General features: G+C 37.1%; 1 protein-coding gene across 3 annotated transcripts in view; it reads left to right on the top strand.

Annotated features, from left to right (window-relative positions):
- Positions 1 to 24763, top strand: part of map3k7 (mitogen-activated protein kinase kinase kinase 7) — a 30923-nt gene extending 6160 nt beyond the window's left edge. The window contains exons 6-18 of one of the 3 annotated variants that reach the window (XM_088626773.1): positions 1537 to 1675; positions 2470 to 2598; positions 4657 to 4781; positions 5935 to 6065; positions 6997 to 7078; positions 7260 to 7390; positions 7865 to 8024; positions 9799 to 9879; positions 14856 to 14923; positions 17537 to 17636; positions 18358 to 18419; positions 18938 to 19053; positions 21436 to 24763. In XM_088626773.1, coding sequence (XP_088482899.1) covers positions 1537 to 1675; positions 2470 to 2598; positions 4657 to 4781; positions 5935 to 6065; positions 6997 to 7078; positions 7260 to 7390; positions 7865 to 8024; positions 9799 to 9879; positions 14856 to 14923; positions 17537 to 17636; positions 18358 to 18419; positions 18938 to 19053; positions 21436 to 21616 — 1505 coding nt within the window. In that variant the 3' untranslated portion in view covers positions 21617 to 24763. Of the gene's footprint in view, positions 1 to 1536; positions 1676 to 2469; positions 2599 to 4656; positions 4782 to 5934; positions 6066 to 6996; positions 7079 to 7259; positions 7391 to 7864; positions 8025 to 9798; positions 9880 to 14855; positions 14924 to 15454; positions 16974 to 17536; positions 17637 to 18357; positions 18420 to 18937; positions 19054 to 21435 lie in introns of those variants that run through there. The other 2 variants (XM_088626774.1, XM_088626775.1) reach the window with 2 other exon arrangements.
- The last annotated feature ends 1666 nt before the right edge of the window (positions 24764 to 26429 follow it).

Genomic DNA, 26429 nt, shown 5'->3' with positions numbered 1-26429 from the left:
TGCACCACTATCAGGAGACTGAAACGGCAAAGTTTCAAAGGCCACATTGCAACCAAGACAGCAAGAACAGAAAAGCTAGATTCGATTTTTCTTGCAGTAAAAAGTACAGTAATGAACCGGGAGAGTTTGCAAAGATGAAAATAAGAATTGTATGGATAGATGGGAACAAGGGAACAAACCTTAACCAGCATAATAGAAAGTTTAAATATTTTGAGAATAATGGATCTGCAGATGCTCCAAAGCAAACCACCTAAACTCTGAAGCACAGTAGAGCTAATATCACAGACCCCTCTGGAGCTGGTTCACTTGTCTTTATTATGTGTGATAGCAGAATTAATTGTGTGGGCTACAGAAACATTTTGTCTGCTTATCTCCAAGATTGTTTACATTATTATCATGAAGCACATACCATGAAGATTGACAGTGACTTAAAACAGACAGCCATTGCAATCAAGGAGTTCATCGGGATGAAAAAAAATGGAAAATCTTAGACTTGCCAAGTCTATTTCCAGATTTCATAACCTGATGAAAGGGTTGATGTCTGGACACCCCAAGAATAGGCACAAGCTCACAGTGCCACTTAGATATCACTTGGCAAAGCATTTGCAATGATTATATATTTTTCAGACTTTATCCAATTATTGCTCCAAACTACTGTTAAACCAGATGCTGAATGTTACACTCTGAAAAGCGCTTAATAAATGTGCCCCAATACTTATGGTCACTTGAAATCTCTGGATTGAACTCAAAGTATGTTTTTGTTGTAATATGATCAAGTGTATCTGTAGAATTGCCTCCAAGCTGGGAGGCAGGCATAGGCTGCAAAGGAACAAGTAATAAGTTTATTCCATGCTGAACAAAAGAAGAAAGAAAACACAATGTTTTAGCCATGGAGCCTTCTTCAGGTGTGAGAGAGACAGGTCAGCAAGCAAAGGTAAAGTAGCGGGAGAACAAAGGCTGGGAGAGAGGAGGAGTGAGAGGCGGGAGCAGGGGACCGAAAGAGAGGCCAATCAAGAGGTGTGAAGTCGGAATAGGAGCAGAGAGGTGTGACTCTCCCGCCTCTCACTCCTCCTCCCTCCCAGCCTTTGTTCTCCCGCTACATTACCTTTGCTTACTGACCTGTCTTTCTCAGACCTGAAGAATGCTCCATGGCTAAAACATTGTGTTTTCTTTCTTCTTTTTTTCAGCATGTATATTATGTAGTACTGTACCTGTCATGAATATTATTCTCACGAGTATGTGTGCGTTAGAGTTTTGGCTTTGCTATCCCTGCACTTTTCGAGGACACGGTAAATGTCAATGTAATCATCAACTCTTAGCAATGGCACTTTGCAACGTTTCTTCCTGTTTGCCCTGATCAGCTGTCATAGACATGTAAATAGTGGAATCTGATGTCCTTCTCGTTCGTTTTCTTTAACACCCCGTCCCTTTCTTTGTGTTGATTTTGTTTGTGATCACAGTTGGCAGATTTTGTGCCTTGTTTTGTGTAGCTGTTGTTTGAAAGACTGTCCAAGTGACTGTGTTTTCTGTTCACAGTGCTGCATGGTGCTGAACCCCTCCCCTATTACACAGCCTCCCATGCCATGAGCTGGTGTTTACAGTGTTCCCAAGGAGTGTCCTATCTCCATGGCATGAAACCAAAGGCTCTTATTCACAGGGACCTCAAACCACCAAAGTATGCATTCTCCGAGTTATTCCTAGCTTTGTTTTTTGGTACAGTCATACAACATTGAAGCCTAAAGATGTCTACGAAGGCTCTGTGTCATATAGAAACTTTCAAGTGTTTTTGTGTGGAATTAAAAGAGTTTGAAGGAGAAGTAGTTGAAAATGAATTTAACTCTAAGTCTTGAGTCAACATCACGGAAAACTGATGATCTACAAATTTATATCTAGAAAATCGCATTACAAGCTTGAAATGAAAAGCATTGCTTTTGATCACTTATGTTTGCCTACAGTGTGTAGAAAAGATGCTACAGCAGTGAATTTATCTTATCTTTCTGTTGCTCATTAACGCTGACAAATGGGAAAGTATTTTGCTGTAAACCCTTCGCTGAAGCATTTTTTTTCTGTGGAGATGAAAAGGATGGCCTTACAACACCGTGTGATATCAATCAGATTAAAATTAACAATGAGAAAAAATATAGTAAAGTCTAAAAAGAGAATTTGAAAAGATTATATTAAAATCAGAGTGTCTGTACCTTGCAGAATTCCTCGGTTTTCACTGTAATCAAAGAGTGACTGATATCTGACTTTTAGGGATGTGCCAGAAATGACTATAATTTAATTCTCTGTTCTGGGGTTAAGGTGACCAGAAACGGTCAAAGCTGGAAGCTGTCTCAGCCCATCTCTTGACATTAGCATTAAAATAATCGGCAGTTTTTAGGCTTCACAGATTCCACGCCCGGGAGCTCTGAGAATTGATAAATGATCTGTTTTTCCCAAAGATTTTTCTCTTTTTGTTTCTGTTAGTTTGTTGCTGGTCGCTGGCGGAACGGTGTTGAAGATCTGTGACTTTGGTACGGCCTGTGACATTCAGACACACATGACCAACAATAAAGGAAGTGCGGCTTGGATGGCCCCTGAGGTTTTTGAAGGCAAGTATGACAGGTGGCTGTAACATTCACAGTGCTTTAGTGCTGATCTGTAAAGAGAAGTTTAATTCTGATTTGTTTCATTTATGAAACTGAGAAGGTTTGCAGTAATCACTCCTTAGATACAGGAAATAAAAAGTCTGGATAGAGCAGAGCGCTTTTTGTTTGTTTTTTTAAAAAAAAAACCTTTTCCTTCAGACTTGGTGTGGACTTTTCTTAAAAGATGCATTTAAGGGTATTATTGCTAGTTAAAAAAACCTAATTTGTGCCAGCCTGAATCTTTATTCAAATAAGGAACATTTTTTAATACAGTAGAGTCCCCATTATCCGACCTAAATGGGGCCGATAGTATGTCGGGTAATTGAAAATGGCGGATAATGCAGAAACTAAGTAGACAAATCCAAGATTAATGGAAGTGCGGTATAAGTATGAAATCTGGTTTATTAATCTACTGTAAATCAGAGCTTTGTCTTGAAGTATCTGACCTGTGATAGGCACGCCCTTATCCCTTTGCTGTGTGAACCACAAGAACAAAGCTTCACTGACTTTTTCATATTCGCATTTCTTCATAGTTTTTCTGTCCCTCAGTCCTTCAGTTGAGGCCCGATCAGAGCACCACTTTTCAATCTCATTTCTTTTCCTCTTCCAGTCACTGTCTGTAACTCGTCCCACACCGAATTCAGATGCAGTTTTTTGCATGGACTCACCCTTTAGTCTTTTTAACACTTCAAGCTTTTGTTCCATTGAAAGAACTACTTTCTTTCTCTTCGCACTTGTCATGTTTCTCAAATAATAAAATTATATATACGAGCACAAACGAACAAGCGAAGCTACATCAATGGCAGTATTTGGTGCACTGAGAGACAAAGCAATATGGGATTGAGCAAAATATTGTATGCATGCACACACATACAGTACATAGCATGTATGTATATAGCATGTTAATTGCTGTCGGATAACCGAAACTGTACTGTCTTACAAATTATGGTGTGGTTCAGCTCTCAAGTTTTTTTCATTTCATCAAGTGTAAATACTAAAAGCTTTCTATAATGATTTACATTCCAGTATTTTACATTTACCAGGCACGCTGATCAGCTCTGCCTTAAGGTCCTGTGTTTAATTAAGAGCAATCTGTGTGGAGCTTGCATGTTTTCATTCCGAGTTTTCTCCCACAGCTCACAGGCATGCTGTCCTCTTAATTGCCCTTTGCAAATTGTCAGCCCTTTGCATATCTGCTCAACCATACCTTGTTTCCTGTTCCTGCCCTAGTAGGCCCCAGTTCCATGCCACCCTATAAGAATAAAGCAGTCACTGGAAATGAACTGACAGAGAGAGAAATCTTCGTCTTATTTCATGCTTTGAAAGAGATTAAAATATTGTCAGGGTTATTGAGACTTGATAACATTTGGTTATGCTTCCTTTTTCTTTATTTTAGGAATTAGATATTTTAATAATGCCCTGTACTAGCATATTCTGAGGATGGGTTATATAAAAGATCAGTGTGAAATTTTTAAAATGGCCCGTGCTGTTACTCAGCTTTTTACACATACCTTCTCAAGCAGAGTCTTTAGTTTCATGTCTCGGGGTTAGGTTTGTAAATATCTGACAAGCATGTTTAGAGTGTTGTTTGCGAAGGGAATAATGGTCTCCTATGCAATTAAAGCTCTCATTTTTGCCCTTAGATTGAACTCCTCTGAGCTTATTCTTATCTGCCAGAAACATCTCCCCTATCAAAAGGCATGTGTATAACATATTTAAAATATCCAAGCAAGGGATGGAAAAGCTCTGGTGTAATCAACAGAATAATTAACAATCCTTGAGCTCTGGTGTAATTAACAATCTCCCAAGATGTCCTTTTGAAAATTGCTACTGTTTTTTAACAGTACAGATTTGCAACAAAGTCGCTGACAATCTAAAGCTGCTCTGATGCACAAAGCAAATTTTCCGCTAAACATACGAGTGAGAATCCCTTCGATCACCCTCTGATATTAAAGTAGTTTTTAATGAGCTTACAGCGGATAAGGAGCCGAGATTATAACTTTTCAAACTTCTGTGTTACAGGCAGCAATTACAGTGAAAAGTGTGATGTTTTTAGCTGGGGGATTATTCTCTGGGAGGTAATAACGCGCAGGAAACCTTTTGATGAAATCGGAGGACCTGCATTTCGCATCATGTGGGCCGTGCACAATGGTGAGTGTTAATAAGTAATATTCAGGACTCCATCATTCTTTGGCCTGCATTTGGAAGATTGCTCCCTAGTGAGACCCTAGGAGCGTGATGGGTTTTGGCAGCTGACTTGAAGAAAATATGAGTGACCCATTTGACTTGCAATTAAATTGAAACTTCACTTTTGCCGGAACAGTTCAAAATTAATTTTCTGTCTACGCCATGAAAGTATCAAATAGATTTTTTTACCCTCAGGCCACTGCCTTTTTTTCCCCCAAACAGAAGAGGAGGAACCCCAGCTGCAAAAGCTAAAGGAAGGCTAGATGAATTACTTGTCCAGTGGGCAGGTGTAGTAGGAGCTGGTTAGAGACAATGGAACAGCACTTTCTTTCTGTAGACATGTGGGCCCTACACAGGCTAAATGGGCTAATCAGCCTCATCTGGTTTGTGACCTTTTATGAAATTGCCTGTACAGCAGGAAGAGGTACTTCAATATTAGCTGTGTAGTGAATAGTGTAGAAGACATTTTATATGAATTTCTACATGCATACAGAGAATAATTAAAGGAGAAGTTAATTTGGGTGATGAGCATGAGATTTGACTCTTCTAGCCCGTGGTTTCTTTATCTCTTTTGCTGAATATTACGTTTTAAGTATCATTTTGGGTACCAGTGTTCTCATAATTTTGTTAATACAGTGCATGGAATTGAGTTTTTTAAATTCAGCCCAGTACGCTTCAGGGAACCAGTTCCCCCAAATTTAAATTGATATTACACAGCCAAAGTGAAAACCACATGGTTCAGGGCTTGTGGGAAAATATAAACCCAAAGCTTTTTAATGATGTCTGTTGTTTGCCTTCAATATTCTTAGCCACAGCTACGGGCTTCTAAGTGTAAGCCCCCCTCATATGACAGTATGTCGTTCCCTTTCTTCAGAGTAACACGCACATAGTGTAAACTACCCAGGAGTCACACTTAAATGAAAATAGTGAAACATGTGGAAATAGGCAGCATATAAAGAGATATGAAGATAAAAGTTCTGATGACTTGTATCAAGAAAGAAAATGACTGACAAATAGTTGACGCGTGCTAATATAATAAATTCATGGTGTGTTTTTTGTATTTATCTGTTCATTAGATATATCAGTTACATTGTCAGGTATTTAACCCGTCTTTCAGGTACACGGCCACCTTTGATTAAAAACCTCCCCAAACCTATAGAGAGTTTAATGACGCGCTGCTGGTCCAAAGACCCCTCACAGCGCCCTTCCATGGAGGAAATTGTGAAGATTATGACTCATCTCATGCGGGTAATTTCCCTACAGATTTATTATTTTCTTCTTTAATGAAGCAAATTAAACAAAAATCAGTTTAAAAAGTCGGTTTGGAATGTGGAAAATCTCCTGATTCTTTGTATTTTTTCCCCAAAAAGAAACAGTTTTTCTGGTTCTACTTTATTTAAATGTGACAGCTTATTGTCACCTGCATATGACACTATAATGAAATTTGCAATGTTACATTTGTCAAAGTATGTTATAGTATTATGGTTAGAATTCGCATTAGGATTTGGCTGTTTATGAAAAGCTTTGAAACTGTTATGTCATTTGGAAGAAGGGTCATGAATGTTACAAATTCGTGTAACAATGTGTCTTCTCTAATACAGTTTTATGCTGGCTACATAAATTCACATTCAAGTAGTGTTATCATATTTTGTGTTTCTAGAATTAGAATAATTTAAGTAATAATCATTTCTATGTACTTTTTAACTTAGTATTTTTCTTTTTAATGGCATGTTTATCTCTATTATAGGCAAGACAAAAGACTTGCTCAGAATATTCATGACGTAAATACTGTAAAAAATAAGAGTCTAATTTTCAGGACCGTATGGTCTGAACTGTTTATTTGATGCTTTTGTAGTTTTGAATCACCTGTGATTTCTGCCGATACAGTTAGAATATAAAACACTTCATTATGCATTTATGTTCTCCAGATGTTATTCTTTAATTAAATGTGACCATTGAGCCTTGCTTGGCTTATTTCTGGGACCTGTACAGCACATTTAACCTATTTCAGAATGTCCTCACCTTTCTTTTCTAATAAGATCATCTGTGACTTAAAAGGTAACATTGTAGTGCCGTTTTATATAATTCTCACTTTTTATAGAAAACAGATTTTCTTTTAACGTTGCAATGATAATGACATCTTTGCATATATTTATTAAGGCTTTTTGTCCTGTTCAAGTACTTCCCAGGCTCTGATGAACCCCTCCACTATCCTTGCCAATATTCCGATGAAGGGCAAAGCAACTCTGCCACCAGTACAGGTACGTTAGTATTCTAAGCTACAACACAAAGGTCTTGGCTTTTAAAGGTATGTTGCAGTATTACACACAGTAATAAAGTCTTCAGGTGAGTGGAGAAAGAGGCTACTGGTTTATGTTTTATGGGAATGTACATTTGTCACATTCCCCAAAAAATTAGCTTTAATGTTTTTGTTTTCATTAGGATCTGTTCTGGACTACACCTCTACAAACACCAGTAACAAAAGTGATGCTAATATGGAACCTGTTGACTCCCAGGTTAATGACACGATAAAGAGAAATGAGTCAAAATATGTGCCACCATTCAAACATAAGGTAATTAAAAATGTTCTTGTTCTGTGTTCACTGGAGATCGTCTCTTTGCTGCCCCCTTTGTTTAATTTCTTAGTATTTCACTTTTGTCAAATGTCAGATATGAACATTATCTACAACGAATCTCTCAAATTCAAGCACACTAATTAGAAATGATGATGGAAATTCAGCCACCCTGTACACTGTTGAGACTAATGCTTCTTCACATTTAAACATTAATTAACTGACTAGTACTGTATAGTAAATATAATTAAACATACTTTTTCAATTAACTATTAGAATTAACTCTTGAATTACATCACTGGGGAGGTAGTGTCCACAATTATCAATGCCGTTGGGTATCAATCACCATCATTTATGCACCACCTAATTTCAGAACATATGTGTTCCTGGATTATCGTTTTGTATTTGAATAAGTGCTTGATAACTGTACTTGCAGTTCAATGTAAACAGATTAAAACTAGACTTCTGTCTCAGGGGGATGCAGTACGTCCGGTCCTACCTCTGTCCAGAGGTGGCAGTGTAGAAAGCCTGTCTGATTCCAGGGGACGGCCACAGTCTGTTGCCTCTGCAGACAGCAAGAGGATGAGTACAGACCTGTCAGACTTGGACTCCAGGATGACATTTGGAAATGCAGGTGACATTAGCATTCAAGTACATAAATGGTTGATATTTGCATTTCCTTTCAGAGTGGCTAAGAAATGAAGCAATGAAACCCTTGTTAGGTTTTCCGATTGTGGAGATTTAAGTAGTTTTGGAGATAGTGTCTAGTAAATACATTAGCAACCAGCTCATCATAGATGATGAAATTCTGCACCAGCCAGAATCAAATGAAGAATTTAATTCAAATGCTGTTTACTAAGTCTTCAATCTTAGAGTTCTGGGTTAGATTGATTTGTAGTGTTTTTTTAATTCAGTGTAAATGAGTTAGAATCAGGCACTAATGGACCACACTGTAGTTGCTTTTACACTAACACAACTTTAAGGAGTGAGAGGACAAGAGGATGTATTCTGATACTGTAATGTGAACAATTCTGATGCATTCTGGAATCCTGACTTTTAGCATCTCAAAAAATGAGTTTGAAGAGTATGGATTCCACTGTTTTTTCCACTGTCAGTGTGCTAAAGGTATTTACTGAAACATTATACACAAATAACGAACATTCACTGAATGCTGTCAGCAATCTATTCAAAATGGTACTATTCCAATTCAGAAAACATCCCTTGTTGACAGTTGTTTTAAGTGTTATCTTTCTTTTTTTGAGAATAGAACATTTTTAAGAAATATTGCCAAATATAGATACAAGTGTTTTCACACCGTCTTGCTCATTTTAATTATTAAACTTCTATGTGCAAATTTTCAGCGAAGTGACATTTCTTTTGTAGCAACATTAATATATAGTTCTGTGAAGTTGTGATTTTCTTTAATCTACACTAATCTTTCACAAAAAACATTGCATTATACAATATATTAGGTCTGAATCTCATTTTCATTATAATCCTTTTTAAGAATGGTTTAAGAATAGTTTTTCAGTTGTCCAGTGATGTTAAGTATAAAAATATTAGCCTACCGATTTTTTACTTTATCTTTTAAGTCATAAAATATCTTCAGACCCAAATGGGAATATTCATTTTAATTTACTACTCCTACATCAAATATATTTTTTTATATATTTGCAGTTTCTTTGCCATAGAAAGCTATCATTTTAATTTCTAAGTTTCCTACACTGTGTGTTTTACACTCAAGACTCAACTTGTTACGTTTTACCGGCTTGTAATGTGAAAATGAGTTATTTTCCCCAATAATCCCTACTATCGCCTGTAACATTGCACATCAATGCTTCTTGTACTGTGTGGGTTTTATTTTTTTGGCCCCAGTTTAACGACTTGGTAAGCATTTTCAGGTTAGAGAAAGATATGCATGGGGAACAAATTTACTACTCTGTTCTTTTACATTTCAAATTTGGATAATTTGTCATTTTCATAGTTTCCTGTATAATAGTATGCTTGAGTGGAAGTTTGATTAACTATTGTGAATGACAGTTTTACTCAGATTATATATATATATGAATGCCCTGAATGAGCCCCTCTTCTCCTAAACATCCCTGTGCACTCTCTGCTTTCAGTTTTTTTTTTTAAGTGAATAACAGTGTTTGTGTTTGGAAATTGCTGTGGAGGCTTGTTTTTGTCGACCTGGTCATGTCTACAGCAGCGTTGCTTGTGACTGTTCTGCATTAACACCTGAGCTTGCGTTTTGACAGGACGCTTGTTGTGCATTGCTTGTGCATGTAGGCGTTCTGCTTGTCATTGTCTCGTCGGAATAAGAGGCTCTGTTAATCCGACTATTAACATGCTTTGGTACAGTGTGTAGTTCTGCATGTGTATGCAGCTATATATGTGTATTTTTGCAGCACGCCCCCAGTCTAAAAGAGGCCACCGTAAAACTGCTTCATTTGGCACCATTCTGGATGTTCCCAAGATCTACATATCAGGTACCAGTGCTAACAACTGGGCTCAACGTTGGCTGGGTAGCTGGCTTGTCTGAATCAGCAGTTTGGTTTGCTGGTGTGATTGTTTCCCTCAGTGCCTGTTGCTCCAGGTGGCGGTTTCTTGCTTTTGCGCTATCCCTGTATCTTAAGAAGCTTGATTTCCCTGCCCTGGTAAAAGTGATTCACAAACGGCTAACAACATATTCTATTATAAGACAAATGTAAGCTGTGTTAGAAGACAAATATTGTAATTTTATGCTAAATGAATAGTAGCTCTTTTTAATCAGCTTTATATATAAAAGAAAATGTGACGGCTGACTAATGTGTTTTCAATGTAAAATATGAATTTGGCCCTGTTCTATAACAGACAGCCTAGATTATAAATTATATTTTCACTTCAAATACATATAACAGTACAAGATTTAGGTAATTGTGGTGTTTTTTCCTACAAAGGTTCATTGGATCATGTTAGGTTTTATCTTTGTAGCTTTTAATAACCAGCTGCTTGAAATATTTTTTTGAAGAAATACCAGGAGAAAGGAGATACTGTTTAATGATTCTTTGATAGTGGATTGGTTTTCTCATATCTGGAGCAACATGTACATGCAGCTTTTAAGCTTTCTTCATGTTTTGTGTTTCTTAATCCACATCATGTAACTTAATGGTTTTTCTTTGCAGCATGCTGCTTATGGAAGTGATGAATAAGTCAATAGTCGTTTATTTTGTCACTTTTAAAAAATGATACAATGCATGACTAATGTTCCCTTTTGTCCATCAGACATTTCACCAACAAAATTACTGAGCACAACCATTTAAATATTGCTAAATTCATAGATTTTTTTATTTATTTCTTAAATCCTTTTCAAAAACTATTCCATTTTATTTTTCTTCAGAAATCTCTGCTTTTTGTTGGTTTTCACTATAAAATCCATCCACTGTGCTTTCTGGATGTGTAATATCTGTTGTTTAGTTCACATATAGTCTTGTGCAAGAGCTACAGACAAAGTATTACACAGAGCTACCACATCATGCAGTACAATCCAAGACCACCTCGTTAACTTTTAGTTTCTGGAAGACTGTCTACAATTCTCTGACTATTCTCCTTAATTTCGAGTTGTCAGGGGAAAAACATAAAGTGTAGTTTCAAGTCCCTTCATTGAAAGTGGATTGTGAGTGAGATGTAATGCATTAAGGGTTTTCATCCAATTAATATTGCATTAAGTTTACTAACAGTTTAGTACTACTAACAGTTTATCCAACTTAGATTTTTTACAAATCTTGCAGTGTTGTGCAATTAAAAATTGCAGCTTCCTTTGTGGACTTTTTTTTTTGCAGTCTGATATAAGAAGCACTTTCACCTGTATTTTAAACACTTATTCTTATTCTGACCTATATTCCTCCTTTTGCAAAGCTTTTGCAAGCAGTTGAATGGATTTGTAATAAATATACCAGCTGTGGTTTTGGAAGTGGTTTTTAAACCAGTATTCAGGCTTTAAGAAATACTTATTTGTTAGGAAATTATAAATGATTGTTCTCAGTTTCTCCAAAATATAGCTTGAAAAATATTTACAAAAAAAGATTGTGTGCACTTCTGTCCTGTTTACTGTGGGCTAAACTGGCCTTTTATTTGCAAGGTCTCCTTCGAACCATGGGGCTCAGGGTGGAGCATTCTTTAAATTTCATTTTTATCATAAAATGTAGGTGAATGAAGCATCATCCTAGCACATCAGACATGAAAACAAATTTTTTTAAAAATCCTGCACTCTCTTCTGGCCATTTCCTTCCAATGAAGTCATTTTCCAAGCCAGCACTTCCTGGTCTCAAGAGGTAGTGAACTCGATCGACAATTCGCTCAGTGGCAGTAATAATGTTTCTGAGCAGCATCTCAGCTGCCCTGTACTTTTGGGGGGCTGGTAGCAGAGCTAAACAATATTTGGTGTAGTAGCTGGAACTGGAAAATATGGGGGATCTTTTTTTCTGGCATTTCCATGTTCTCCCCAGGGCTTTGTGGGTTTTCTAGGTGCTCTTGCTTCCTCCCAGAGTCCAAAGAAATGCTGGTCAGGTTACTTAGTGTCTAAATTTAAAGTGAGTGCAGGTTTGTGTGTCCCGTGATGGAAAGTAAATGTATTGTTTACTTTGAAGCCAATGTGTGGGAAGAGCTTTCTTGTAGGATTCATAACTTGGTACTGTATTCTCTTTTGGCAGTTCACTACTCAGGAGATCGGTTCTTGGTTATGTGTTTTAAGTATGCTAGAAAGACATCCGTAATAATAGAACGGTGTAATCTTGTTTTGTATCAGCAGAGGGCAGTATTTGCTACAAAAAATGAAAATGACAGTGAAACTTACATAACAGGAGTGTGTTATTTTTAATGGCAATATTTTCTCATAGGTTTTCTTTGCAGCACAGGGTCTGAGATTTAGCAGTAATGAGTAACCCCTTGTTTATATACTACTTTCATTCCAAAGGGTCTGAAAAGGAATGACCAAGTATTCAGGACCAGGACAACATTTTGATTTATCTCATTCTAAGAATGTCACATGCAATTGGAGCACCTCTGGGTCACCAACACCACTTACAGCATGCATCTGCAGCCTTCGTCCCGGAGAGCCTTGATCCAGCAGGTTTCGTAGGTCACCATCACATCCCCAGTTTCAAAAAGATGTTGAACAATTACACTGTGGGCAGTTAAACAGGTGAATTGTCAAGCAATTCAGAGATCATTTAGGTCTAAAATTTAAGTGCAGCTCGGCACTCAAGGGCCAGAAGTTTCCTGATTGAACAGAATTTCTGTTTGATTTATTGGTAGCTCACGGGTGTTGCCAGTCTTTCAAAACTGGTTACCTACAAGGCTTACTGGATTGGGGCTCTCTAGGACTCCTCACCTACACCATCCCTGTACTAATCAGGCCAAAACGTTAGGCCTGTGATGCCAATAGGCCACAATTACACCTTATAGCACTGAAGTGTTTTAGAGTACAACTGAAGTGGGATGAAACCTAAAGATGGAAGGTGGGTCAGTTTAATTTAGTTATTAAGGCAGATCCAAAATGGTATTAAAGAGTTTTTTTTCCCTTTCTACTTGTTTTTATTTGCAAGTGTATTCAATCACCTCATTACTCTCATTGTTTTGATTATTACAGCATGTTTCATCCTCTGAAACAAAAAGTACTGAAAAGTTGGTAAATCATTTTTTAATGATTTTGTTTTGCAAAGTTTTCCATCATCTAAAATACATTTTGTAGTTAAAGGCATAGAGTGCATTTAAATAGTAGAAAAGATCTGCTCTGAGGCATAAGATGTTGGTCCCTTTTGCAAAACTGAATATATTATTTTATGTGCTTAGTAAATAACAAATCTATTACATTTACACACAGCTGCATTTGAAATTTAGATTTTTTGTTTTATGTTAGGCAAAATCTGTAATGATCCCAAAGCTTCACAATATTGTACTTATTGTAAGTGCAACTTATTTATATTATTTTTGTGGAGTAAGGGTGGCTAGCCCTGGTCCTAGGGAGCCTCACTGTCAGATTGTTAATTTGTAAAGACTTGAAAAACTTGAAAAGTTCTGATCCGTTTTGCATGAAAACAGACTTGAATGGAATCATCAACAGTTGTCACTAAAGTGGTACAAGCTGTGTTCTTCTATTCTAGTTTCTGTAAAGCACTGCACATTGATTATTGATGATAGGTGACCCATATATCATTGATTTCCTAAACATTTTGAGCATTTTTTTATTTGTGGCTCTTCACAACTACAACTGACCTCTCCCGGAACAGAGGAATGAGTTAATCATGTTACACTGAGGAGTGAATCAGGCCTTATTGATATAACAGGACTGGTGTGTTATCGCATTTAGTATCCCTGCATGATTGTGTTGTTTACTAAAGGAATACATTTAATGTGGTTTACTAAATATCGGCATTAGGAATTTACACAAGAAATTCTAAACAAGGTTTTGTCACAAAAGAACATCTGAAAACACGGCAGAATTTTTTTTGAACACTTTTGAACTTACATGGCCATTATGAACAATCATCGACAGATTTTCATCCCCTTACGTCCTCTTTTTTCCTGATTATTTCCTGGTTATTTTCCCAAATGTTGAGATCAGTCACAAATGAAAGTTTGTTTTTTACGAGTTTGAAAGTGTAGGGAACTGCAAGAATTTCCTTTAAGGCCAATATTAATATTTTCATTTTATCTGTATGACCTTCTAGGGAAGAACGTAGTTAGAAAAGGATAATATTAAGGATTTGTGTGCTCTAATCCAAAAATAGGTGCTTTCAGTCTTTTGCTCTGCATGGAAATTCACTACAGATTACAGAAATCAATTGATAGTTTTTCGTTGCGTGAAGAGAGTAGTCAGACCATAAGGCTGTCATTGTCTGATAATTGCCAGCAGGTGTGGCAAGAGAGATTACAGTATTCTGTGTTAATAAGTTCATAGCAAGACGTGACTCTTAGGACATAGTTAGGGCTCTCTTTCCAGCAGAGATGGAACTATTTATATACCTAAGCCAGATAGATGGAATTTGTTTACTTTTGTTCTTACGTAGTAAGCCAGGTTAGACCTCTTAAAGAGCAAAAGGACTGCAAGCAATATCCCCAGGAGCTGAGCAGAGCCTGAGACCTTATATTGCCAATCTTGCTGTGAAAACTGCTTAAGTGAAAACCTAACATCACCAGCTCTGCCCCCTACACAAATGGATCTGTCCAAACACGTGACAGAAAATGGCAGAGGAGAGTAAGGTAAACTATTTGTGTGGTAGGAGTGGTCAGTGTGTGAGGGGCTATGCTGCATGTTGACAGGCCAGCATTTTTTGAGTTAAATCTCTGCAGCTGTCCTTCTGTCTCGCTCTCTTCTTATTACACTGTCCCTCCCTCTATGGATGTGTAGAGCTCCCATCAGAAGCAGGCACTGGTTCTCAGTGGCACTTACTGTTCTGTTCTGTGTTGTGTCTTCGTTAATTAGCAAGCAGTGAACAACAGAGGCGCAGATCTGTGCAGGACCTTCCAGGAATAGGAACAGAATCCAGTCAGGTAAGGTGGTTTAACCCTCTAACTGTGGAAGGGCCTCTTCTGTCTAAATACCACGGCCTTAAAATGGAATGTAAAATATGACGTGTTGCCGTAACATAATCAAAAAACAATCATAAGAAAAAATAATCATTGTACCGATCTCCTTAGAAAATCAGACATGAAGATGCATTGTATAATTCAGTCTCTTTTCCCCTCAACGGTTTTTATTTTATCCGGTAGTAATTTTGTTTTTTTTTAATTCTGTGCCATGTGGTGTTGAATCCTACACTGGAAATTTGTAAAAATGGCAACACCTACAGCATTCAGAAATTGCTTAAATGTCCAGCAATGCAACATCTGTCAAGCTATGTTAAGGGGGAAAGAGCAGAAAAAAAACAATACGTGGTAACTGAGGGTTACTCTGTACAGCCAGAAAGCAAAGCATAAAAAGCCCTTGAAATCTATAGCATTCCTTGTGCCCTCCATCATCCTATTGGCTTTGGGTGTGCCACTCTGATGTCCTCAGAACAGCACACTTACTGTACTTCACAGGTTTCCAGTCTACCCTCTACTGAAGTTATGGTGAAAGCGTACCAGGGTTCACAGCAAGAGTACAGTTACGCTAAGCAAAATGAGGTACCAGCAGGCAAGGTTCAGAGTCAGGATTTTCAATTTTTATAAATTGTAATAGATGATTTTACTTCATTCTTATAAGTTAAAAATACAGCCTGCGTTAACTTTTCTCACTAACAGTAGATGTACGTGTCCCCTTTGTTAAAAGATGTATTCTTGAATTGGCATACTTCAATCCCTTAAACTGAGCTAAAGAACTTCCCTGACTGTCCGTCACATTGTGGAGCTTCTTACCCCTCTAAACCATGAGGGGACAGAGTTGCGGTGGATTAACCCTCCCTGCCCTGCACGTTCTCCAGTGGGAATCGCTGCCATGTTGTTGGGCCCACCAGTCCTTGCTGTTGAAAGACTAATCAGCCAGGACAGCCTTTCTCGCTCTGTATCTTTCCGTTTCCACTGCACTGATTCAAAACAATAAATATTCAAGTTCTGCATACTTTATTCTTAAACAAACGCATGAGTAGAATCTGTTTTTAACTGTCTGAATGGCATGATTTTGTTTGACAGATTGCAGAACATGTTTTCCCCAAAAAAACACTTCCTAAAAATGTATGCTGTTGTTCATTTAATTTTGTTCTGTTTTTACAGTATTTGTATATATATTTTAATAAATGATTACACGTTTGACTAAACGGTGGATCCAAGAATTTTTTCTTAAATGTACCGTTTGATTTTATTAAATATGACCATTAAAAGAGGTCTTATGTAGTAGAATAAGAAATAGAAAACATACTCTATTATTGAACATACCCTTATGAAACAGCACTAGCATTCATTCTTCATTTTGTTGTGTAATATTTTTACTGCGTTGACTGAAATTGAATAAAGCAGGAAATGACCTGCTACTGTAACAGTTAAACTCTTTTCAGCTTTTTTCCCTTCTCTTTTAAAGATAGGCTTCCGCATATATATTATGAGTATCTTTTTTATGAATTCTACTTGTAATGAGTTTTTCTTGACCCCAATTTACCCCTGGTTTTCATTGCTCTTTAGCAACTATTGCTGAGCATGCCAGTGTAGTGGGGGCATTGCTGCAGTTCATCTGCACCTCCTAGACACCTAGGCTGGTGCAACTCTTACACCAACCAGCTCTGGTGAATGTGCCTTCACAGGTTTTTTTTGCATCCACAGCATAAGTGTCATGTTCTCATCACATTCTCATCTTGCAAAAAAGGTGTTGTGACAGTCACACGAGGACATGCTTCTTGTCGTGAATGAGGACAGCGAGTGTTGTCCTAGGACTTGATCAGTACAACACTGTGCAGTCATGCTGTCATCAGCCTTGATCACATTGGGTTCTGTAGAGACTTGACACAATTGCTCAGACCAGTACACCTAGAACTCCCTATTGACTGGTCTGTTGTACACAACAAGTAGCGTATCGTTCTGCACTGTATGTGCTGACGTCAGTCGGAGTGGCCAGTGCAAAACCTTGATTTGTTCAGCCTCAAAATGAGAAGTCAAAAGGTGCTCTTCTGATGATAAAATGGGAAACATTGGGGGTTTTGTGTGATTTTCCTTCTAGATTTTACCAGGTTTCACATCCAATGGATTAAATCACCTCGTCACTCAAGCCCAATTATTTGTCTTGCTAACGAGGTGATTTAGTGCTTATAGAGCAGTCATTCAAGTGCATCATGGTCATTCATGAATAACCAAATTAATCACATTGACAAAAAAACAATAATTATCCAAATTCTGTTAGCTTTATTTTTTTTAAAATGCATGATTAGTTTCTTTTCATGCTCAGTAAACTCACCTGGTAGTCTCTTACTTTGGCAAGTTTCTCTAAGGCCCTGTACAGTGCAGAAGCTTCACCAACGTTGGAGAAACGAGGGTGCAGGAAGATGTGTAATTCACTGATAGCACCCAGCTGAAGAATAGTTAGAAAATGTATACAAAAATACAGCGATGGGTTACGTTTTTGCTCACTATATTTTCTTTACATTTATTTGTTTTAATTCAGCTTCTTATTTCTTTCCCCAATTGTGCTGTTTTTAGGGAAGTAGGAACAGCAGCCGGTCATCCAGTCCCAGTGTAAGGATGATCACTCCGACAGACAAGGCCAGGAGTTTAGGCTTCTCACCTGATGATTCTGCAGGTAGAACCCAGTTTCACGTTAATCTGAAGTGTGCATTTTGTTTTAAATGGAGATTAAAGACATTTCCACTTATTTTTTTAAGTGAATCTGTAAAATGTCTGACAAAATGTCAGTCTTATAAGTGCCATAATACCTCTTGTAAAGTTGTATTTTTTTAAATGCAAAGCACAGTAAAGAAATCACAAGTGTTTTCATCTTTTCAAGGCAATACAATTTCAGCTTCACAGAATTAATTTGTAAGTTTTGGTTAATTTTAGACACTTTAAAGAAGTCATCTTAATATGTGTGTAGTCTTTAGGTGCATAAAAAATCTTTTAATAAGCATTTAAGCATTTAATACATATTTACATGTATACATGTTTTAAATAGCCTTTTGCATCAGGTTTAAAATAAGATATGCTAGAAGGGGAAAGTCTGAATACAAGAGAGAATTACGTCGCAGGTACTATTGTGCCAGGTTACATTGAGGGTTGAAGTAGATGTTGATAATATCTGCAAACAATTTTATTCTGAGTGTCGAGAGCACAATGTATGCTCTCCAAATCTCCTGCATATGATACTTAGCCTTCTAGCTCTCTCTTAAGGAAACATTAACTCATTCATTGCACTTAATGGAAGCTTCAACAGTTCTGCTCGGGTGGCGGTTGGTAACTTAATTGGCTACATTTTGTATAATGTTGTCTAATGTTTCTCCTTTAATTCTTAACTTCACATCTCCTAGATACCAATGGGTCTGACAATTCTATCCCCATGGCGTATCTCACTTTGGATCACCAGCTGCAGGTACCTTTCTGGTAACTCCGTGTTCACAAATAAAAACGGCATCTCTTGCTATGCATTTTCACTTTCACTTTTAAATGTACCCAGTATTCCAAATTTTTTAGCAGTTTGCAAAGTAATGTTAACCGGGAGTTTTTATTTTTCAACATTCAGCAGTTGCTTCCTGTGAACTTGGATGCATTTTTATTGTTTCCTGAAAAGAAATTGTGGTAAAATTTCCTGTGTGATCGTTTGGCTGAATTTCACAACCAAAAGATGATTTCAAGGACGCTGAAATTTGAGTATGTTAATTTAATTAAGGTTGGATTACTTCTTGTTGCAAATAGATGAAATGATGCTATATAAAAAGTGGAATGTAAATATAAGTCTACTTTGGCAAAGCAAGTGAGACATTTTGATTTTGGAGTGTATTTTTAAAAGCTTAGATGATTCTGATTGCTGGTATAAATACATGTGCATTGCAGTCTAGCAAGTCCTAAGCTGCAGTATCAATTAATGGCAACATATGTGTTTATTTTCAGCCACTTGCTCCTTGTCCAAACTCCAAAGAGTCCATGGCAGTGTTTGAACAGCATTGCAAAATGGCGCAGGAATACCTAAAAGTTCAAACGGAAATTGCATTGCTGATACAGAGAAAGTAAGTGAAGAAAAGGTTGAAATAGCAAAAGATCAGAGGGGTCAATCATTCATTTTATTGTCTTTTAAGATGTGTCACTATAGATCAGTCAATGCACTAGGGCAACTGTGGTAACATACAAGTCATAAACGGTTACACAAATATACATACAGTTCGAGTTTGCATCATCCTTTATTAAACTCATTTTGAGGCTCTGAAAGCTGTACAGGTTCACCGCAGCTCAAGCCAATTTTGGAACAATGCTAACAACTATTTCTGACCTATTATTTACGTTCTTAGTTTTATTTTGTAGTACTTGCTTGGAATATAACATGTCTTACTTAAAGGAGCTGCTTTTGATCATCATAGAATAGTTTACATAATCGATTTTTGTCACGTTTAGAAAGCAGGTGATCTTAATAGGCGTATTAGAGTTGTGTTGCTTTCAATCATGGAGGGACGTGACATAATTAGGAGTTCAACGCCAACGAAAGTCCTGTCAGCTTTTAAGCGTCTATATTTAAAGGAAGGACTTTAAAGGAAAGCCTATGATACATCCTGAAGAAGACTATCCAAGGCAATTACTGAATTTAGGCAACATGTCCAAGACAAACAGAGCTCCTAAGCAGTGAACGCCAAGTTTGTCTGAAGTCATGCCTATATTTTAATTACATGTAGTCATTTTTATTTATAGATGATGAGTTGTGCTGAATTAGGAATGCCGCTTTTCTATAATCTTTTGTGTTCAGTTCGGTATTTACTCTGCTTTTACATTACAAGAATTCTTTATTACACAGACTTGCTAACCATATGTGATTTGGAAAATTGAGATACTACCATGTTTTGCAGTAGAATTAGATGTGAAGAAAATCTGTTAGCTATTTAAGTGAAACGATGAGATGTCCTTAGTACTTACAACACGTTTTATAAAATTGCAGTAATACATTTTGGTAGTTTTCCCTTGCTTGGAATTGTGGATTTGATTAAAAAATGTGTGAATCTGATAAGTTAAAAAATAGAAAAACATGCTTAGTAATGTTATAAATGGATACTTAATGTTTAATCCATTTTTGTAGGAATATTGCTGACACTTATTGTCTGTTGTCAGAGTAAAAACATTTAACAAAATTCCCTTCTTCCCTCAAAATAACAGTATGACCAAACCGAAGACCCTTCATTATTTCAGGCCTGTTTATAGTAGAGTCTGTCAAGATCAAGTCTTTAAAACAAATACTGATGTTTTAAAACAATAATAAAATATTAGCTTTTAAATCTTGCATGCTGCTTTTTTGTATGCTGCTTTGTCTGAGTATTTGAGGCCGAACTAGTAAAATAAGCCATCCAAGTGTACTAGTAATTTCACTAGTAATTTCAGACCGACTGACTTGTTCAAGTGTTTTTTTAAAGGTTTTAAATTAGAATTTTTTAAAAATGTCCAGTAGATGTCTTTATCTGGGATAACTTACAATAGTACTTACAAATGTATTTGTCCTAAAACTATAGATATGAAATTTACAATAAAGCTGATGGATATACAGCGTATATACCCATCATTACATATAAATGTCATTACAAGCTGAAAGAGCAATACACACATCCCACCTGGAAGGCAAGACACGGGTATTGTAGCAACACAGCTGTAAATGGCAAGGAATTAGGTAGGATTCAGCAATGAACGCACGCTTTAACATCCGTGCTGTATTTCAGTCACTTAAACTCTCCTGCAGTGGTAGCTTTCATTTTGTTCTTAAATCCTGTCTTCCCCAGTTTGTTAGCTGACAACTCTTTCCCTCCTCGACTATTATTTAAGTTTTGTTTTTATTATACGTCCGGTGTCCCGTTGTTCTGTAGTAAAGATGTTCCAGACCTTGGCCCACTTTTCTGCTAGTGAGGGAGATGCTCATGACCTCCACCTGTGCGCTCATCAGTAATCTTAACACTCCAGTAACTTAACACAACTGTTGCAGGTTTGGTGTTCAAGTCCGCATTGCCCTCTGTGTCGTGCTTGATGCTACCTGTCCTGCAGAAGCCAAGAGCACAGTGAGAAATACTGACAGGTTGTTACACTAGAGTGTCAGGGAATCAAGCACGAAAATTTATACAAGGCCATGCTTTGATCTTATCCATGGCTTTACGTGAACAAGGCTTGTGACCTGTTTTAGCTACTGTATTTCACTGTTGTTTCGTCATTTAAACCAGTGTCTTCACCAGTGTTTAAGAAAGCCTTTTATACCTTTTTACACTCCATTGCACAAGATTGAAATTGGAAAACCGAAATTTAAAACTTGATTTTTGAGACTTCTTTAGCTTACAGATGTGACAGAGCTGTGATGGTGAGCAAACTCTACATGCAAATTCAAGGAAGTAAAACATTTTCTTTAATTCTTTCTGAATTATTTTCAGGAATGAGCTGATAGCTGAATTGGACCAGGATGAGAAAGATCAGCAAAACACGTCCCGCCTGGTTCAAGAACATAAAAAACTTCTAGAAGAAAACAAAAGTCTCTCCACATATTTCCAGCAGTGCAAAAAACAGCTCGAACTTATCAGAGCACAGCAACAAAAGAGACAGGGTACTTCATGATGCCCAGATCTGATGCCTTCCCTGCCCCAAGTCATGCTGCAGATAAATGGACTGCTCACGTTTTGTAATATCTGCTGGTTTGTTTTAAGGATTGTCATCTTTTGTGTGATCTGGAAGCTTATACATGTCTGCAACAGCTTTCACTTTTATTCTTTTTTGAGTGAAATATTAATCCTTGGTCAGTATGACGGAGTTGGTTGTGGCTTTTCTTGCACTGTAAAGAGACCTGTGATCTACTGTGTATAAGCATGCTGCATATAATAATTGGTCTGGGGTAAAGGGTCTGAGTGATGGAGTCAAATCCATCCAGAACCCTGCATAAACGTGTGCTCTTGTATACTGTACATCAAAAATGGTCTCAGAAGTATGTAAAAAGTATACTTCTGTACACTTTCTTGTCAAGGATTTTATGGATGCAATATGGCACACATTCATTGTTCAGAATCATCCATGCAAAACTTGAGATTTTCTGGGTAATCTGGCATTATGATTATTGAAAAGACATTCTAGATAACCATAACATTCATAGAAATGTCATACAGTATGTTTGCAGCACGTTTTGCCTTGCAGTTAAACATAAAGGGAAATGTGAAGGCTTTCTTGTGTCTAAAATGTGACAAAGAAGTTTCACTGGCCAGTTTACATCAGTTTACTTAGTTATGTCCATCTGGATCAAGACGTTTGTGACTCTTCGATAAAATATATGAAATATAGCTCATAATTACAAAAAGAATATAACAGCCATCTCAGATATATATTTTTAGCTGGCATAACTGTTCAGCATCTTGTGTCATATAGCCATCTGTAAAAGCCTGATATAGCCTTTTCTCAGAGGTGGGAATGTAAAGAATAAGTTCTTGACAGGACAGAAATACAAAAAATACAGGGGTCAATCACATTCTTCATTCTACATTACATTTCATAATCCTTTTCTTCACTTTTTGGAATCTTGAGACCATAGAACGTGATTAGATGAGTATCAGAGGTCCGTGGTGAAATATCATCAGAGAGAGCATTGCTTTTCTGCTTAGGTCATAGTATTAATTGGATACATCTGGGAGCAGTTACCACACATATTAATGTCGATGCACCTGGGATGTATTTAAAATAAGCAATATGCCTTTCATATTCATCAGGTGTCGCACAACAGTGAGACCTAAAGCCACGTAACCAGTTTGCAAACCTTAGATTTACCTGCATATGTAAAGATGAAATATTTATGTTTTATTCCATGCTAAAAAGACCACCATTATAACAACACATAATAGCAATATCTTTGAAGGAGCAAGCTAAAAAGCCCAATGCTACTTGTTGACTGGATCTGACAAGAAATTACATTTCCATGTAATTGAAAGTTCAACTTGTCATGCTTTCTATTTTCATTTTACAAAGTTCTTTTTTTTTAAACGTGGACAAAAATGAAGGGTGATTATTTTTGTCCTGTTCCCCATTTCCAGTCTTCTGTTGTTAATAGGCTTCCTCCTTTTTCACAAATGTCTTCACAAGTTGCCTTAAACAGCTTGCTTTTTTATGTAGTTAACTCTTGATCACTTGGTCCAACTTGAAAGCCTGTTAATTATGCACTGTGCCTCATTTCAATATATTAACCACATGAAAAGTAGCATGGCTGTTATGACGTAAATTATTTCAAAAATTCTTTATGCGATGCAGCACTAGACTGTTTGCTATAATTAATTTGATCTTTTTGTACTGGAAGAAAAATTGGCAAGTATTTTATAGTTGGATCTTAGTTTGGAAGTTAGAGGTCCAAAGTGTTGGAACAAGTGATGTACAGAGAAATTGAGCACAATATTTTCCGTTCTTTATGCTACATTTTAACATTTTTGATTCTGTGAATGGATATCTGTCTCTGTAAAATACATTGTCGCGGCTCATCTTTCGTAAGAAATGGCGGACTAGGAAAGCTGTACAGTAGATGCAGATTGTGCTTAAATCAACACAGGGTACTTGCATATTAAATATGTTGCCTTTTCTGAAAAAAAACTGATTATTTTTGCATTGTTTTAAACTGCTGTCTTTGGAAATGTTAAGCTTCAGCTTAAATCTTAGTTCTTTGCTGCCAGTGTGATGTAAATCATACATTTGTAGAGTGTTAGTGTTGTCTGAGTAGGATATATAAGGTTTTCAGGTTACAGCAGTTCCACTACGTAGGAATATATGCTCTTTTTCACCACTGTACACTACTCTTTCCCATTCAAAATGCTGCCATAGACATTGGATTACTCTGAACATTTTGTTTTGTACATGATGGTGCTTGCTAAGTATTTTTTACAGTAACTTTAAAAGTTTTACAAGTTTAGGAAGTTTAAAGTTATTGCATTGCAGCTTTTGTGTGTTGTATTATTTGGACAGATGGCAAATTGAATTAGTAAACGGGATAAAAGAAACATTTGACTCTTCAGAAAAGTCACCATATTTAACATGCAGATGACCTCTGACCATCACAAGGTGATGTAATAGGGAGAACCTATATGCCTCACAAATTGTACAATTTTTCCTGTGCAGAGAGAACATTCAATGATAGCTTTGTATTTCACGTGACAGCTTCCTCATCTGTGTCTTTATAAGTGCTGTTGAGAACAGGTATGCAGTGAGGTCTTTAGTGGATTAGATATCACTGAGTCGTCTGTCCACATTTGTTTTTTCATACAACCCTTTGACCTTTATTTCCCCCCCATAGGAAAACGGAGGATATGAGCATGTCAATTTTAAAACTGAATTCTCAGATTCTCAGCAATATGTTTAATTTGGCATGTTTTCAAGCGACCATTTGACAAAATTTTGCACAGTTTAAGAAATTCCATTATGTACAGCGAACGGACCAGCTATCAATTAAAACAAACAAATCTGAAACAAATGAAATGCCATAGGATTGTGCTTTCTTAATCATGGAAAAGGAGAAAGCCTACTTGTGAATCTGAGTACAGTATTGTCAAATACTATGTAGCTAAAACAGTGATGGTGTGTGGTGTGGTTTCTCCAACACAAGCTTTTCCTTTTTTAGGTTTTAATGAAGTTATGGATATATTTACTATGTACTGTACATAATATTGTTTGATTTCTTGAGCTATGGGAATGAATATGGTGACTATAGCAAACCATTTAAAATAAAATGGATGGAAATAATTTGTTTCTTATTGTTAATACACAAGCTTTAAAATTATTAACCAATGCTTTATGTTTGTAAGCTTTAATGTTTTGAGCACAGCGATTTTCAGTCTATATATCAATGTATTAAATATCCATCTTTACACACTGGTCATTAAACATATGCAGACACCTGGGCAATCATACTGAAGTACAACAAAAAAAAAGAACTTTACATTTCTCCGTATGAAAACATCAGCCTTAAATGAAAACACAACAAGGTGCTTTCTGGTACTTTACTTCTAACATCTTTCATCACAATCCTCACAGCAGACGCTGCTTGTATGTTCTGTTCATGCCGCAATTATTTTTACTTCCGTTACCCCCCAGACTATATACAGTGCAGGTTGTACAAGGTCAATCGCTGTTACTGTTCTTAATGAGAATACAGCATTTTTCTAGCTATTACATATTTTGTCTGTCACGACCACTGTCTGTATGTCTAGTATATTCTCACTTCTCAGGTGGGAGTTAGTAAAGCCTTGATAGCTAGTCAGTACTGTTCTGTAAGTGCGGGACGTTGAAGAGGGCATCTTTCCAGTTATGAGCCGAGATCATGCTTTTTCACTGCTGCGCTGCTTGGTTGGTGATTTCGGGCAGGATGCTGGCAGAGAGTGATTGCAGGGTGGAAATTGCTTACTGAAGAGTGCCTTTGAGGGCAATGTGAGGGCAATTAGCTTCTTAGAGAGTGTTCCCTCCCAGTGTCAATGCTGCCACAATTTTCGACTCTCAACAGCTCAGTTTTTTGGTATGCCACCTGCAAACTGTCTAGTACGAGATCGTCAGGGAGTATGAAGAGAGTTACTGTCCTTTAGGCAGGAGGGAGATGAGAACCTCACAGTTTTGACTGCTGTTGCACGATTAACTAATAAGATTGTAAGTGCTTATACCATGAAAGGAGGGATGTGATTAGATTGGAGATTGAGATTGGAGATCATTAAACTTGATGAGGATGGCTGCTATTCAGGATTCTTGGATTTCTGTAAGCAGGCTTTTGGGCTTTAGAAATTGGCTACATCAATTTTCAGAAGACCCTATCCTAGCAAAAAAATATTCCCCAGAAACTGCCCAGTGACAGCAATTGGTAGTTCTTGTGCTTAAGGATGACAAGGACTTAAAGTCTAGTCAAATGCTTGAAGATGTTGCCTACATCAACCTTTCCCTTTGCTGTACATCAAAGAGTCCCTGGATTTGCTGGACTTTTATGAGTTTGGTTAAAGACACAAACAGTGCTCCACATAGCCCTTATCTAACTTCAGAAGACATTTGATATAGTCGGCAAAAATGCCATTTGCAGTCTACCATAAAAATAGTTGATCTTCCTGTCACATTTTTACGAGTTCCAAGAGGAAATAAATGCAACACTGTACTGATGCGTACAATATTGTACGCGGCTAAGCTGTCTTCTGAGTTTGGGGTGGAGACAGCAATGAGACAGGGTTGCATTTGGAATTTTCTTGTCTTTTAAGATGCGCATGTGGAGATTAGTCTGAGCTCCTAGTTGAGTTTAGGATAGATGGTGGCTTGTGAAGAACCAGTAGGTTCCATGAAAAGGGGCATCCATTAACCCTTTTATTCAGTAACCTACTCTTTGCAGATGATGATTTTGTTGCTGAATCACCTGAAAACTTGCGAGTAATGATGA

This window comes from Lepisosteus platostomus, chromosome 3 (assembly GCF_059453375.1).
Source record: "Lepisosteus platostomus isolate fLepPlt1 chromosome 3, fLepPlt1.hap1, whole genome shotgun sequence".
Classification (NCBI taxonomy): domain Eukaryota; kingdom Metazoa; phylum Chordata; class Actinopteri; order Semionotiformes; family Lepisosteidae; genus Lepisosteus; species Lepisosteus platostomus.
The sequence above is the reverse complement of the archived record's forward strand: the minus strand, read 5'-3'. Positions and strand labels throughout refer to the sequence as shown.